The 17,608-nt window shown below is 44.6% G+C and overlaps 1 protein-coding gene across 1 annotated transcript in view; it reads left to right on the top strand.

The window, feature by feature from the left end:
* Window positions 1–17,608, top strand: part of UBE2D3 (ubiquitin conjugating enzyme E2 D3) — a 47,907-nt gene that overhangs the window by 11,342 nt on the left and 18,957 nt on the right. The window contains exon 2 of the mRNA XM_040418223.1: window positions 16,409–16,472. Coding sequence (XP_040274157.1) covers window positions 16,409–16,472 — 64 coding nt within the window. The remainder of the gene's footprint in view (window positions 1–16,408; window positions 16,473–17,608) is intronic.

Below are 17,608 nucleotides of genomic sequence, written 5' to 3'. Positions count from 1 at the left end.
CTGTGGTGAGGTCACTCCGGTCATCACATGGTCCGTCACATGATCTTTTACCATGGTGATGGATCATGTGATGACTGGAGAGACGTCACCACAGGTCCTTTTCCTGCACACAGCTAAGCTGAAGACAGAAGAGATGCCGGGCTGCGCGAGCAAGTGGATTAAGGTGAGTTAAATTATTTTTTATTAACCCCTCCAGTGCTATTTTACTATGCATTCTGTATTCAGAATGCTATTATTTTCCCTTATAACCATGTTAAGCAGGTAAGTGACCATGGCAACCAGGGCTTCAGTAGCGTCCTGGCTGCCATGGTAACCGATCTGAGCCCCAGGCTTACACTGCTGGGGTTCTGATCGGAACTGCCACCAATCAGTAGGGGACCCTGCGGCCACCAATGATTATAATAGTTATAATACTGAGGGGGGGGGGGTGCACAGCCAATTAATATAGTTTAACACCTGAGGGGTTAATAGCGGCAGATTGCAGCACGCAGTCGTAGAGGCTGGATGCTGGGTATGGGATATGGCCGGCACCCGCAGCGCAGCCTGCGTTTGTATTCAGGCATAAACTATATTCATTGGTGGCGCAGTGGCCACAGCCCCTCCCCCCTCCTTTCTTCTATCAGCCCATTGATGGCAGCCTCCTTCTCCCCTGTGCTGTTGAGAAGAACATGACACGTGCCATTTCAGTTCCTAGTGTGTGAGGCGGAGGGTCTAGGTCGCTATCTGGAGCCCTGGTATATGTTCCCCATTTTGCACACATCCCATATGTGATTGTAGCCTGCTGTATTGGCGCACAGCAGGGCTTTAGAGGCAAGGTGCAAAATGTTTTTTGCAGGCCTGAATAAACAGACATGGATGTTAGCTGCCATGTTGCATTGAATTTCTTGAGGTCCCCAGAAATGAAAAACCCCAAGAAGTGACCCCATTTCGGAAAGCCCCCCCCCCCCCGTACGAACATTTTAAGAGGTCAAAAGTGCCTTTTTCGCCCAACAATTGTCTCTAAAAAAAAAAATATGTAGTGGTTGTTGGAAAGTGGATATGCAAGCGAGGTGAACTAAATCAGAAATATTAAAGGGAGCCTAAAAGATGAAATTAAAAATCCATGGATGAGTGGTAGTTTCGGAAACAATCCTTTATGCAAAGGCCAGATTTATCTGGGCAGGTGTCGCACTGATAAATGGTGTCCTTTCGTATTCCCCTTTTGTAACAAACCCGACATTATTTTTTGGGTCTTTCCCCTCTTCGCTGTTTGTGGGACTTCACCGGGGAAATGTTGTCCAGGTACGACACAGGAACCATGACCTCCTGAAGTACTCGGGCCCTCCCCTTCCTGACTTTGGAAAATTAGGGCCTTGATGACCACCTCCTGGAACTGAAGGAAAGTTCCTGTGTGGCCTGCAGCTCTATGTAAAATGTATGCATTGTACAGTGCCATGTGTACAATGTATACAGCCAGCTTTTTGGAGGGACAGGAAATATGGGGATCTGAAACTGCTGCAGATAAGCCAAAGATCACTACAGCTGTTCCAGATGTTCTTCTGAAAAGTGAAAAGCACTGATTTGTGGTGGTACCACAAGTCCCAGCCGACAACCAGCAGCACAGTGGTCACCAAGCTAGAATGGCTGCCTGTAGAGGAACCAACTGTTCTTTCAGCTGCATAGCGCTGCCATTGGCTAGAGCGTTGTTCCAGCCAATCACGGCGCTAGTACGGGACATCAGTGTCTGATGTCCCCTCCCTGACCTCAGAGGTGACATGGGCTGATGTAATCAACCCTAATTACCTTCGTCCCAGCCACCAGCAGCACCACAGATTTCCTACGATTAATGGTGTCCTCCCTGACCTAGGTGACATGGGCTGATGTCGTCAGCCCCTCCCACCTCTAGCCAAGCCCTTCCCCCTCAGCACCATACATTGCCAGTGCTGCGATGGGGCGGTCTTCATTAATCGGGGCTGCAGGGGGGGTGGAAAAACTCCTCGTCTCCCTCAGCTAAGATGGCTGCCAGCTGATTAGTGCAGCCATCTTATGTGATGCAGAACGGTGACCGGAGTTAACCATAACGTTCTATTACGTCAAGATGCGGGAACGCACTGGCTTCCACGACGTACTAGTACGTCATGTCGGGAAGGGATTACAAACTGAAACCTACCATCTAGCCAACATACAGACAAGAGTAGGACAAGTGAGCATGGCCTCATAGAGAAAAATCCAGGTAGCACGCAGATGAAAAATATGGTTGTGTGCGTAAAGCCTGTTAGAGGCCACAACATCAGTCTCGTGTCCTGGAAGAGTGGCTCAGAACTGCTGGTCATGTGCGACCACGTACTAGGTGGACATTTTGTGGGAATTGGAACACCAGAGGTGTAGAACAGTAATAACTAGGCACAGACACACACTTTTTTATTTATTTTTTCTTCTTTCCAGTGATGGGTATGAAAAAGTTGCTACACTGAGATCTAAGGCTAAATGCAAACATTCAGGATTGCGTTTGGAAAATCTGCACCGTAGGTCATGTACATTGTATTCTATGATGATTTGAAATTCTCACTGCACATGATGCAGACTATTACTGTGCAGATTTTGACCTGACTGGATTTTCTCCATTCACTTAAATCCACACCAATTGATGCGGATCGACTGCACGGATTTACCTGCGGACTGTCCGCACCTGAATCCTGAACGTGTGCATTTACCCTTAAACTGTCTGCTTAAGGCTACTTTCGCACTCGCGTTTGGTGCGGATCCGTCATGGATCTGCACAGACGGATCCGTTCAGATAATACAACCGTCTGCATCCATTCAGAACGGACCTGTTTGTATTATCTTTAAATTGGCCAAGACGGATCCGTCTTTAACTCCATTGAAAGTCAATGGAGGACGAATCGGTTTTCTATTGTACCAGATTGTGTCATAGAAAACGGATCCGTCCCCATTGACTTACATTGTGTGCCAGGACGGATCTGTTTGGCTCAGTTTTGTCAGACCGTCTCCATTCCGCTTTGGAGGTGGACACTGTGTCTGTCTGACAAAACTGAGCCAAACAGATCCGTCCTGGCACACAATGTAAGTCAATGGGGACGGATCTGTTTTGCTCAGTTTTGTCAGACGGAAACAGTGTCCACCTCCAAAGCGGAATGGAGACGGAACGGAGGCAAACTGATGCTTTCTGAGCGCATCCTATTCCATTCAGAATGAATTAGGGCAAGACTGATCCGTTTTGGACCGCTTGTGAAAGCCCTGAACGGATCTCAAACGGAAACCAAAACGCCAGTGTGAAAGTAGCCTTACATCTACTATAGGCCGAAATAGTGATTTGTTAAATATGAAAGCATTGATAGTGAAGGGAATGAATAATTTGTTAGCTCTCCAATAGCTTTTTCAATGTGAATGTCTAGTTTGTAGCCTAAAACACCGATCTAAACATGAAGGTGCTGCTGGTGGACGCCCATTGTGCAGTGACGGCTCTGAAAGCCAACTACATGGCGGGAGGAGGCAGCACAAGGGCCTCATGCAGTAGCTCCTACATGCACATTACATTTGTCATCCCTGGAAGTCTGAAGCCTGTGTAGTAATGTCTGTGGTATGTGAGGCTGGCTATGGTTGAGGCTAATGTGCGTTTCTAGAGTTTGCCAAAGATGTTAACATGTCCTCATGATACAAAGAGCATTCTGAAATGGAAATAAATCCATCCAAATAAAGCCAGGCCTCCTCTTGTGTTTAGATGGTGGAGTACCTGCACTTTGGGCTGTGTGCCTAGCTGTAGGCAAGGGCTGATAAATGTTTCTTCCAGATCAAAAATAATACACACAAACCATATCTCTAAACTGCTACAATACCAGATGTAGTACATTTACAGGAGTTACGGCTTCAGGATGCCAGTGTCTCGCCCAGTTGTAAAGTACTGCGTTTGCATGCAGTTTTTAATTTGTTCTTGTACAAGCATTTGGATAGATGTTTAACTTCCTATGGAGAAAAAATGCTATACTTACAGCATGTTTTTTTTCCCCAGTAAGACACAACAAAGATTGTGTGTAGATGGTTTTTATGTTTTAGGCTAGCGCTCGATGTTGTAGACTTACATTACAGAACCAGCACCCCAAATCAGACACTTCCATATTACAATAGATGTGGACGTGGTTTATAAAACCCTCAATCAAAATAGGCACAAATTACAGCATTCTGTGGATTTTCAGATTAGCCCAAAATATCTGCGACACCTGGACATTGTTTTAGCAAAGACTGCTTTTCTCCAAATGGAGAAATTTTTGGACAAGTTCAGAAAGTTAGCAGAAGTGTCAAACTTGGAAGAATGACTTAGTACATGGTTACTACTGATCCAGAAGTTCCACTACATCCAAAGAACTAAAAGTTTATGGGACAAGAACCTGAAATTATTCTTTTCTCTGCTAAAAAATATATCCCCTGAACGGAAACCTAATGGACCCTATTATAGTCTATGGGGTCCATAGTCTCCATTCGGCTCAGTTAAAGGGGTTATGCAGTTTTTTTAAACTGATCTATCCTCTGGATAGATCATAATCTGATCGGTGGGGGTCCAACACCCGGGACCCCTGCCAATCAGCTGTTAGAGAAGGCAGCGATGCTGGCAGTAGTGCCACGGCCCTCTCGCAGTTTACCTCAGGCTCAGTGACGTCACGACTAGTATCCAATGGCCTGGGCGGAGCTAAGATCCATTCAAGTGAACAGTATCAATACTAGTCATGATGTCACTGGGCCTGCAGTAAATGGCGAGAAGGCCACAGCGCTTCTGCCAGCGCCGCTGCCTTCTCAAACAGTTGATCGGCAGGGGTTCCCTGCCGATCAGATGCTGATCTATCCAGAGGATAGATCATCAGTTTAAAAAAAACTGCAGAACCCCTTTAAATGCTGAACCCTCTGCTCTTACAATGAAAGGAGAATTAAGATGTGAAAGCAGCCTAAGTCATTATGATGCTGTGAGTTGGGTCTGAGGGACAGAATGTGCAGCCGTCACATGCTGTCTTTCCCAGACCGAATACTCTTGTGTGTGATATATATTTCCCCAGTTGTCTCCATGACTGCGCACACTGAGATTGACTTCCTCTGATAGGACAGGAAAAGACAGAGGTTTAAAAACCCCACCCCTTCCCCTCATCGTCAGTGTTTTTTCCTGTCCTGTCAAGAAAGGAAGTCCAGAGAGGTGCTAGTAGCTCTTTGGGTTCCTAGCCTTTTCTTCATTACCTGGATCATCTTGCTCTGCAGACCGGAGGTCTGTTCTGGCGGTCCGGCTCTTCCCTCCTCCTGTATGGTCTGCGCCCGGACCCCCTCTTTATTGTACGGTGGCCCTGTCAAAGCTCCTTCCTGCGGCGGTCCAGGGGGGCTTTATGCAGAGTTGAAAGGCGGATGGAGCGATGCTAGGGCACGCTTCCCTCCAGCTGCCGGGTGATGACGTCAGACGCTGAGGGACGTGGCTTAGCATCATGACGTTGCGCGTCCGGCGCATGCCTAACGTTTAAAGAGGGCAATGCCGGTTGCAACATGGCACCCACCGTTCTCACTCTGCTTGCAGTCTGGCGTTTCTGTGGATGGGAATTGGAAACATGAGTACCCCTACCTCCACTGGCTCTGGATCTGAGCCCCCGCTACCCTGTGTTCTGTGAGTAGCCTGTGTCAGGCACCCTTCTTATGTTATACTTCTCCTGTAGTGGTTGACCCTTCTCTCCCTTGTATGTTGCAGGGAGAAAAGGAGTCTTTCTCTTCTGCCAAGGTTAAACCCAGGAAGTGTGGTCTCTGTTCTAAATGTCTACCTTCCTCTGGGCTTAAACCTTTATGCAAGGAGTGTACTGCATCTGTCAAGGCCGAATCATATAGTCTGCTGGAGGATATTAAGCCCATAGTTAGTTGAAGTTCAATCTGCCCTGGCAGCCCGGTACCCTCCTCTCCCCATAGACTGGGTTCTTCTAGAGATCTTATGTATAGGGGAAGTGATTCCGATTCCGTGAATCCTGAACTATCGGTTCCTGAGATCTTGGAAAGATCTCAAGAATCCGATGAAGATAATGAATATAAAAGATCTGTTCAGGAGGAAATGTTTGGGGGGGAGGCAGAGATCTGTATTCCCAGTTCCAGATAACATACAGAAGATCATAAGAGCGGAATGGGATAAACATGAAAGGCTCCTTTTATTCCCCGTGGTATAAAAAGGTCTGTACCCCTTTGAGGCAGATTGCACAGACTTGGGAGTCCATTCCCAGAGTCGATGCCCCAGTGGCCAAAGTCACGAAGTGCACGGCCCTTCCTTTTGAGGACTCTGCGCAGCTAACGGACCCTATGGACAGAGGCAGAAAGCCTCCTTTAAAAAACTTTGTAGCTACGGCTGCTCTTAAAACCTGGAGTGGCGGCAACATGTGTAGCTCGTACCTTATCGGTGTGGCTGGAGCAATTAGAGCTCCACTTAATTAACAGGACCCCAAGAGAGCAAATCTTGGATAGCCTTCCCCTGCTTAGAAAGGCCACAAATTTTCCTGGCAGACTCCTCCACTGAGTCTATAAAACTTTCTGCCTGTACTGCAGTACTCTAACACAATCAGAAGAGCCCTGTGGTTAAAGGCCTGGTCTGGTGATATGACATCTAAAAATTTTTTATATCCTTACCGTTCCATGGGCAAGTATGTGTTTGGCCCCGATCTGGATAAGATCTTAGATAATGCTACAGACCACAAAAAAGGTTTTCCTGAAGACGGATACAACAGTTTTTTCGTAAACTGCAGGATACCAGATCAGATGGAGGAAAATCGGGAAGGTTGAGCTATGCCAAGGGCGGTAAAGGAAGGAATTTTCTTTTTAACCTCAATAAGGGAGATCCTTCCTCTTCCAAGCAATGACACCATTTGTGTTGGGGGGAGGGGGGGGGGGGGTTCCTTCATAAATTCCTGGGAGCAAGTCATCGCAGACCCGTATATAATCGGTATCGTAAAAAAAAGGTTATGCTATAGAGTTGGATTCTCTTCCCCCACAAAAGTTCATGATAACCGAACTCCCCTGGCCTCAGTGGTGGCTCAGACAAGAATCTGGAGTCAATAGTCTCTTGGAGCCCGGAGGAAGTGCTATAGTTTACAACGGACACCAGTTCCTGGGGCTGGGGTGCCCTTACCGCCACAGGTTCCTTTCAGCGGACTTGGTCCGTAGCTCAGAGGAGGATGTCTTCCATCTACAAGGAACTTTGGGCTATATGGGAAGGCCTAAAAGCAACTCTGAGACAATCCAAGAACAGTCATGAACTAGTCCACTCTGACAATTGTACAGCTGTAGCCTTCATCCAACATCAGGGATGTACAAGGCATGGTCACCTTCAGAATCTCTCAAAACAGATTCTTCTATGGGCAGAGAGGAACCTAAGATCTCTAGCTGCGGTACACTTGAAGGGTTCTCTCAATCTTCAGGCGGACTTTCTCAGTCGACAGACTGGATCCAGGCAATTGGCCCTATCCCAGTCGGCCTTTCAGAGGATCCAAAATCAATGGGGCAATCTGTTCGCCTCAAGAAGAAACCACAAAGTACCGCATTACTTCTCACTCAATCCAAGAGTTCTCTGTGTGGCAGTAGACGCCTTCACTCAGGACTGGGTTTCGGGACTGGTTTATGCCTACCCCAATCCCAAAGGTTCTGCAGAAATTCCAATCCGAAAGTTGTCCTAATCCTGATTGTCCCCTTTTTGGTTCAGTCTCTTAAAATCCCTCAGCCAGGAAGATCCAATCCTGTTCTCCCCGTGGAAAGATTTTCTAATCTGAACCCCAGTCTTAAACTGTCAGCCTGGTTACTGAGCAATCCATCCCCTTAGGTCTAGGTCTATCACAGAGGGTTGTAAATACCCTTTTGCTCAGTAGAAAATTCAATACCTCTAAGGCATATCTTGAGGTTTGGAAAACATTTGCATCCTGGTGTGGTGTTGGGTTTAACCAATCTAACACAAATATCTCTCTCATCCTGGAATTTCTACAGGACGGTTTGGGTATGGGTCTCTCCCTGAAATACTTTTTTTTTTTTTTAAGGTACAATTTTCCACTTTAGGTGCCCTATATACCACTAGTCTTTGAGGTCTCCTGGGTTTTTAAAAGCGGCTGATTGAAACCCAGAATTAAAAATATGGTTCCATGGAACCTGAATACTGTTCTTACAAGTTTGGCAGATTCTCCATTTCAGCCTCTACACTCCCTGACTATTAAATGGCTTACTCTTAAGACCATTTTCTTAGTGGCAATATCCTCTGCAAGAAGAGTTTGTGAGCTTCAGGCTTTATCTATCCGAGAGCCCTTTCTTAACCCCTTAAGGACCGGGGTCATTTTCACCTTAAGGACCAGGCCATTTTTTGCAAATCGGACCAGTGTCACTTTAAGTGCTCATAACTTTAAAACGCTTTGACTTATCCCGGCCATTCTGAGATTGTTTTTTCGTCACATATTGTACTTCATGACACTGGTAAAATGAAGTCAAAAAAAATTATTTTTTTTGCACAAAAAAATACCTAATTTACCAAAAATTTGAAAAAAATTAGCAAATTTCAAAGTTTCAGTTTCTCTACTTCTGTAATACATAGTAATACCCCAAAAAATTGTGATGACTTTACATTCCCCATATGTCTACTTCATGTTTGAATTGTTTTGGGAATGATATTTTTAATTTTTGGGCATGTTATAAGGCTTAGAATTTTAGAAGCAAATCTTGAAATTTTTTAGAAATTTACAAAAACTAAATTTTTAGCGACCAGTTCAGGTCTGAAGTCACTTTGCGAGGCTTACATAATAGAAACCACCCAAAAATGACCCCATCTAAGAAACTACACCCCTCAAGGTATTCAAAACTGATTTTGCATACATTGTTAACCCTTTAGGTGTTGCACAAGAGTTATTGGCAAATGGGGAGGAAATTTGAGAATTTCATATTTTTGTCAAATTTTTCATTTTAACCTATTTTTTCCACTAACAAAGCAAGGGTTAACAGCCAAACAAGATTGTATCTTTATTGCCCTGACTCTGCCGTTTACAGAAACACCCAATATGTGGCCGTAAACTACTGTACGGCCTCACAGCGGGGCGTAGAGTGAAAGGTGCGCCGTTTGGTTTTTTGAAGGCTGATTTTTATGGACTGGTTTTTTGACACCATGTCCCATTTGAAGCCCCCTGATGCACCCCTAGAGGAGAAACTCCCTAAAAGTGACCCCATCTAAGAAACTACACCCCTCAAGGTATTCAAAACTGATTTTACATACGTCGTTAACCCTTTAGGTGTTGCACAAGAGTTATTGGCAAATGGGGAGGAAATTTGAGAATTTCATATTTTTGTCAAATTTTTCATTTTAACCTATTTTTTCCACTAACAAAGCAAGGGTTAACAGCCAAACAAGATTGTATCTTTATTGCCCTGACTCTGCCGTTTACAGAAACACCCCATATGTGGCCGTAAACTACTGTACGGGCAGACAGTAGGGCGTAGAGTGAAAGGTGCGCGGTTTGGTTTTTGGAAGCCAGATTTTGCTGGACTGGTTTTTGACACCATGTCCCATTTGAAGCCCCCCTGATGCACCCCTAGATTAGAAATTCCATAAAAGTGACCCCATCTAAGAAACTACACCCCTCAAGCTATTCAAAACTGATTTTACAAACTTTGTTAACCCTTTAGGTGTTGCACAAGATTTAATGGAAAATACACACAATTTCAAAATTTCACATTTTTGGCAGATTTTCGATTTTAATATTTTTTTTCCAGTTACAAAGCAAGGGTTAACAAAACTCAATATTTATGGCCCATATTCTGTAGTTTACAGAAACACCCCATATGTGGTTGTAAACCGCTGTACGGGCACACGGCAGAGCGCAGAAGGAAAGGAATTCCATACGGTTTTTGGAAGGCAGGTTTTGCTGGACTGTTTTTTTTTTTTTGACACCATGTCCCATTTGAAGCCCCCCTGATGCACCCCTAGAGTAGAAACTCCAAAAAAGTGACTCCATTTTAGAAACTACGGGATAGGGTGGCAGTTTTGTTGGTACTAGTTTAGGGTACATATGATTTTTGGTTGCTCTATATTACACTTTTTGTGCAGCAAGGTAACAAGAAATAGCTTTTTTGCCACTTTTTTTTTTGTTATTTACAACATTCATCTGACAGGTTTTATCATGTGGTAATTTTATAGAGTAGGTTGTCACGGACGCGGCGATACCTAATATGTATACAATTTTTTTTATTTATGTAAGTTTTATACAATAACTTCATTTTTAAAACCAAAAAAATGTTTGTCTCCATAGTCTAAGAGCCATAGTTTTTTCAGTTTTTGGGCGATTATCTTGAGTAGGGTCTCATTTTTTGTGGGAGGAGATGACGGTTTGATTGGCACTATTTTGGGGTGCATATAACTTTTTGATCGCTCGCTATTACACTTTTTGTGACGTAAGATGGCAAAAAATGGCTTTTTTTACACCGTTTTTATTTTTTTACGGTGGTCACCTGAGGGGTTAGGTCATGTGATATTTTTATAGAGCCGGTCGATACGGACGCGACGATACCTAATATGTATACTTTTTATTTTATTTATGTAAGTTTTACACAATGATTTCATTTTTGAAACAAAAAAAATCATGTTTTAGTGTTTCCATAGTCTAAGAGCCATAGTTTTTTCAGTTTTTGGGTGATTATCTTGAGTAGGGTATGATTTTTTGCGGGATGAGATGACTGTTTGATTGGTACTATTTTGGCGTACATGCAACATTTTTTGATCACTTTTATTACCTTTTTTGGGAAGTAAGGTGGGCAAAATTTCAATTTTCTCATAGTTTTTATTTTTTTATTTTTATGGCGTTCACCGTGCGGGGAAAGTAACATGACCGTTTTATAGATCAGGTCGTTATGGACGTGGCGATACCTAATATGTGTAGTGTATTTTATTTTTATTCAGTGATAAATGTTTTTTTTTTTTTTTTATCTTAACTTTTTTCACTTTTTTTTTACATTTTTGTGACCCAGACCCACTTGGTTCCAGTGGGTCTGATGTCTGTATAATACAGTACAGTACAATATATATTGTTCTGTACTGTATTTTACTTACACTGAACAGATCTATGCTTTTAGCACAGATCTGTTCAGCACCATGGACAGCAGGACGCCTGAGCAGGCGTCCTGTTGCCATGGGAACCTTCCCCGTCTGCTCAGAACTTCGCAGACGGGGAAGGGTAAGCACAGGGCTGAGGGGGGCTCTCTGGGGGCTCTCTCCCTCTCCATCGGGGGGCTGCAAAGGCACAGCAGCCCCCTGATGGAGAGGGAGGGAGCTCCCTGACCGATGACAGTTAACTTTTTCCATACAGCGGTCCGTACGGTCCGCGGTATGGAAAGGGTTAAACGGCTGACATCTACACAGATGTCAGCCGTTTATACCAGGGTGCCAGCAATGTGCTGGCACCCTGGTATAACCACTAGAAGCCAACGATCATTCATGGGGAGGCGGGCGGGCGATCGTGATCCCGCCTGCCGCAACGCCCCCACCGCATGCGACCCCCCCCCCCCCCCCCCCGCTCCGGCATAAAATCGTGCAGGGGGGGGTGAAAAATATTTATTTTAGCCACTCTAAAGTTTCTGATCCCCGCGGTCAGGGACCGCGGCGATCAGAAACTGCAAAAAGCGCAGCAAACCGCAGGTCTGAGTTGACCTGCGGTTTGCTGCGATCGCCGATACGGGGGGGTCAAATGACCCCCTCCTGCATTGTTACGGGATGCCGGCTGAATGATTTCAGCCGAAATCCCGTTCCAATTAACCCCTGGGGCGGCGGAATACAGATTTTAAGTCAGGACGTACCGGTACGTCCTGGGTCCTTAAGGACTCGGGAAATAGGGCGTACCGGTATGTCCTGGGTCCTTAAGGACTCGGGAAATAGGGCGTACCGGTACGTCCTGGGTCCTTAAGGGGTTAAAGTGTTTGAAGACAAGCTCGTATTCAAATTTGATCCCAGTTTTCTCCCTAAGGTGGTTTCTACTTTCCACAGGTCACAAGACATTCCCTCGTTTTGTGCCAACCACAAAAACGAGCAGGAAACAAAATTTCATAGTTTAGATGTTAGAAGTGTACTTCTAGATGTCACCAGAGATTGGAGGATAGATGATAACTTATTTATTCCGTTTTCCTGCCCAAATAAGGGTGAAGTGGCAAAAAGCTCTATCCCGTTGGATTAGGTGTGCCATTTCTGAGGCCTATAGAGCCTCCGGTAAAGAGACAACTCCGTCCCTCAGAGCCCATTCAGTAAGATCCGTGTCTATTTCCTGGGTCGAGAGAGCCTCTGTCTTTAGAACAAATTTGCAGAGTGGCCACTTGGAAGAGGGCTTACACCTTCACCAAGCATTTTAGGGTTGATGTATTTGCCAATGACGACATGGCCTTTGGACGCAAGGTCCCTAAGTGCTGTTGTCGTCGGCCCCCCCCCCCCCCCAAAGTTTACTTTTAGTTCAGTGTGTGCTGTCATGGAGACGACTGGGGAAATGAGTATTACACTAAACGGTAATCCGGTTTCCTGGAAGTCTCCATGACAGCACATATATTCCCACCCTTTTTTTGTGTGTATGTGTACCGGCCATGTGAACTCTGCATCATGGAGTGCAGCGGCACTGAAAATTGGGGCTCCCCTTGGTGCATCAGGAGCATGAAAGAAGATCTACACAACATTTTTACATTTCACCTCCACGCCTAAAGTTTCTAAAATCTGTTTAGAATAATTTGAAGCATGTAGTTTCTAAAATGGGGTCATTTATGGGTGATTTCTAGTATGTAGGCCTTTCAAAACTGAATTGGTCCTTAAAGTCTGTTTTGGAAATTATATTGAAAAATTGATTGTAAGTCTTAAACAAACATGACCCTTACAAAATGATGCTAACAGCTTATCACAAAGGTCATATACCTGGAGACCGCTAGCTGCTGTCTGGGTCTTCACGGAGCAGCGCTGGCAGACCGTAATGTAACTCGCTGGTTACAGACTGCTGTATAAAGTAGTGCAGCAGTGGTCAGATGGTTAAAATAAAAAATATGCAAAATTAATGGCACCAAGGAGTTAATTCACAATTGTAGAAAAACAGTGGGTACTATGGTTTTTGTAATGTTGAAATAAAGCCTAGATGATCATAGGTTTTTACAGTTTGTAGATTCTTCTGTAGGCTATTACCGGTTACTTTTGCGTCCGTTTTTTCCTTCAGGATTGGTGTTCTGGGAGATATCCTCACAGGACGCAGAGTAACCGTAAAAGTCCTGCATTCCCACAATTTATGGATAATAGCGTAAATTTATTACTGTGGCTGAATTCTGGTGTAATTTGTGCCAAGTTATTTTTTTTATTTTTTCATCTCAAACATTTTGATGAATCAGCTAAGACAAATAAAAATCCACTGCACCTTGTAAGTACTAGGGATCGACTGATTATCGGTTTTACCGATATCGGCCGATATTCAGGATTTTGAACGGTATCTGCATCTATTTTGCCGATTATACCGATAACGTATTGGGAACAAGGATCGCGCTGCTCACAGCGCTCTGTTCCCTCAGCAGCACAGGGGAGAAGGAAGCAATGTCTGCTGCCAATGAGAGGAGGGAGGACAAGAGGGGAGGGGCGGTGGCCACTGCACCACCAATGAAGATAATTCTCATTAATTCATATACAGGAGGTGGGAGCTGGCTGCAGAATCATATAGCCGGCTCCCGACCTCTATGACAAGTAGCTGCGATCTGGTAGTTAACCCCTCAGGTGCGGCACCTGAGGGGTTAACTACTGCAGATCGCAGCTACTTCTCAGAGGTCGGGAGCCGGCTATATGATTCTGCAGCCAGCTCCCGCCCCCTGTATATGAATTAATGAGTTATCGTCATTGGTGGCGCAGTGTGCCCCCCCCCTCCAACCCCAGTATTAGACATTGGTGGTGCAGTGCTCTCTCCCCCCCCCCCCCCCCCCCCCAACAACCCCCCCAGTATTAATCATTGGTGGCAGTGGCCACAGGGTCTCTCGTCCCCCCCCCAACCCAAGTAATTTCATTGGTGCAGTGGCAGTTCCGATCGGAGCCCCAGCAGTGTATTCCTGGGGCTCCGATCGGTTACCATGGCAGCCAGGATGCTACTGAAGCCCTGGCTGCCATGGTCAGCTTTCTGCTGCTGTGTACACAAAGAACAGGGCAGCAGGGAGAGTGTGAGGTCCTATTCACCCTGATAGAGCTCTATTGGGGTAAATAGGACAAGCGTTCTAGTCCCTAAGGGGGCTAATAGTAAAAAAAAAAAACACCAAATTATTAAGTATAAATGAAAAAGATTTACAAAAAAAAACTACAAGTTAACAATAAACATACTCATTTTCAGTAGATTTGTGTAGGAATAAAAAAAATATATTTTCAAAAATGAAAATTCACAGAATATCGGTATAAATTAACGCCTATCGGCCTGAAAGTTCACAGATTATCGGTATCTGCTCAAAAAAAAATCATCTGTCGATCCCTAGTAAGTACGCTTCCCTTTGCTGATCTAGCCGCGGGTGGGTGTTCTAAAGACCTCCAGAAGATGAATGACTGCTTTTGAGATACCTTTTGCACCAAAATTCTTGCACAAATTGTTGCCGAGTAAACAAACGGATAGGCGGTATAAAGTTAGAGAAGTTTGTAACCTTGTACCAGAGTTCTCATCCAATATAAGCCACTGTGATGAATCTGGAAAGTTTTTAGAGTTTAGGCTAATTCTTATGAGTTTAGAACATGAGCAGAACTCTGGCTCGTTCATGGTGTGCATTTTATCGGACTGGTCGTCCTTGTGGAAAATCGCTCATGTTCTATATTTGTTTCTTACAAGATTCATTTAGCCAAATGAATAGTTTTGTGGGGGAAACTGGCCACACAGGGCTCAGTCTGCGGTCCGTTTCAAAACTCATCTGTGTTCATTTTCTAGAACAGACGAACTTGTTGGCAGTCTGAAAGACACCTTCCACTCTACATTTTAGACAGTATTAGTACATGTGCCCTAATTTGACAAACCATGGAGTGAGGTACACCCAGGACTATAGCAGTGTTTTTGTCCTTTTTCCAGCTGCATGCGACTTATAACGCATCTTCTGAAAGTTGTTTGCATCGCTGCTTGCTTCACACAAGGATTCTTTCTTGAGAAGGACATATCCATCAGTAACTAGGCTTTGTGTTCCTTAATTTAATGGGCAAAAGTACCTTTTGAGTTTGAAAGCAACACTTCTGCTCTCATCTTTGGAGCAGTCTTTTGTACATAATTGTGACTTTGTTATATCAGAAATCGTTATTACTAATCGGTGCACAAATCCAGGTAATTCCAAAAGGTTTTTCTGTTGGGAAATTCCCAGGTCATTACCGGCTGTAACGCACACGGCCAACCCTGTGATAGAAATGATTGTCTGCTATTGCAGATAGGAATAGGAACTGAACTACAGATGCGGACAGGACTGTGTGCTGTCCGCAACTTTTGCGACCCCCATTGAAAAGAATGGGTCTGCACCAGTTCTGCAAAATGACAGAATGGATGCGGACCCAGAAATAGTTGTGCATTTGTAACAGTCTTGCTAGAGAACGGTTTGTATACCCTTTTTAGATTCGAGTGTAAGGGTGGGCATGTTTCTTCCCTCCCATAATGAAATATTCACACATGGCATATATTCTGTATATGGTGTTTCGGATGCAAAATCCAGTTTTTCAGTACCAGTAATGTGGATTGCCTAGTCGTTTTAGTGTAATGTAAGGCACTGCTAACACCAGTTTCACTGTCAGTAGTAATCCCTGGTGTGACATTTGGCAAGTTTGGGGTAAATTGCACAATTTTTTTGCTGACTCATAAATGTGTCCATCCTGCGTCATTATTGCTTAATGTCTGCTCTATATGTGTTCTTTGCTATTCATGATGTTGGTCTGTAGTTAATAAATGTGCCCCATTGTTTAAGACTGGTGTTTGACGCCGGTCTTAATAAACTCCTGGACTGGCGGTGGTTCCACCAAAGTTGTGTAGAGGCGCCGGCCTCTCCATACCTTAGGCAGGTCTTCCACCACTTCTAAATGTAAGACCGCTTTGCTGTCTTACATTTAAACTTTTTTTCTAGGCCTGAAAGACATAGAAAATGGTAAATGAGACGGGCCTGCTGACCTGTCCTCTTCCCCGCCTTGCCCATGCCATGCCCACTTTCTTTTACCTAGCTGTTGCACAGCAATCTGCGCATGAAATACACCTGGTATTTCAGCTTAATAAATGACCCCCCCAATGTCCTTGGGTTCAGCTAGTGCACTGGTTTTGCAACCTGTGGTTCTCCAGCTTTTGTGAAATGAAGCGAAGTGCCAATTTTTAGTTTTAATTGTAGTGGCAATTAAATTTAGCCAGGGCTTGCATCATACCTATTTGTTTTATCTTTACAGGAACTGAATGATTTGGCCCGTGATCCTCCAGCACAATGTTCTGCAGGCCCAGTTGGAGATGACAGTAAGGCTTATTTATTAGAATGAATATTCTTGCTACAATGGTACTTTCCGGTTGCAAATGTTGAAACCTGTCATACTAGTTCCATGATAGATGGATATTTGTGTGAATTGAGAATTTCATGTTCTATTAACTTGGGCTAACTTACAATAGAAAACTAAGATGAGGCATGCAAAATAAGACTTGTGTTAAAGCCTACAGCGAAGTAGGACAGTTGTAGTATCGCAATAACATGATGGATATAACTGTGTATAGGTCTTCCCAGGACCATATGAATGATGCTGAAAGGGGACAAGGAAGCCTGGAGAGAAGAAAAAGAAAATCAAAGGAAGTAGAGGAAATAGGGCAAAAAAGGGAGCAGTGGGATCCCTTGGGCAAGTTTCCTAGCTAAGCAGCTTTGGCCAATGCCTCTTCTAAGCGCAACTAATCCAGAGAATGAGGAATGCTCTTATATGTAATCCAGGGTAGCAAACAGTTCTATCTAGTCTTCTGCCGTTAGACTCCATGTTATATGGCTTAGTTCAGTGAGCCAGTCTTTAAAGGGGTTGTCCCACAAAACATATTCTACAAATTTCAAACCAGCCCCTGGATCTGAATACTTCTGCAGTTGCATGTAATCAAATAGTTAGCCATTGAGCTATTCATTAAAATGCGTCTGTATAGCGCCACCTGCTGCTTGTTTTCCTTCTTGTCCACCTCACTGAGGTGGTCGCACATGCTCAGTTTACATTACTCTACCACCAGCCGTGTCTTTAGAGACTGTCAGTTCCAAGGGAAAGAGCTACAGCACAAAGGACACCACCACTGAGCTGTGATGGGGAGAGAGCTTTAGCAGAAAGGACACACCCACTGAGCTGTGATGGGGAGAGCGCTGGAGCAGAAAGGACCCTCTTCCCTGAGCTGTGATAGGGAGAGAGCTGGAGCAGAAAGGACCCACTTCCCTGAGCTGTGATGGGGAGAGAGCTTTAGCAGAAAGGACACACCCACTGAGCTGTGATGAGGAGAGAGCTGGAGCAGAAAGGACACAACCACTGAGCTGACAGCCTGAAGAGAATCTAGGAGAACAATTGGACGATACAAGAATGCTGGGCATGTCCACCAGATATAGGTCATTGTCCCTAGCACAAATGGGAGACCTC

Source organism: Bufo bufo, chromosome 2, assembly GCF_905171765.1.
Source record: "Bufo bufo chromosome 2, aBufBuf1.1, whole genome shotgun sequence".
Classification (NCBI taxonomy): Eukaryota; Metazoa; Chordata; class Amphibia; order Anura; family Bufonidae; genus Bufo; species Bufo bufo.
The sequence above is the reverse complement of the archived record's forward strand: the minus strand, read 5'-3'. Positions and strand labels throughout refer to the sequence as shown.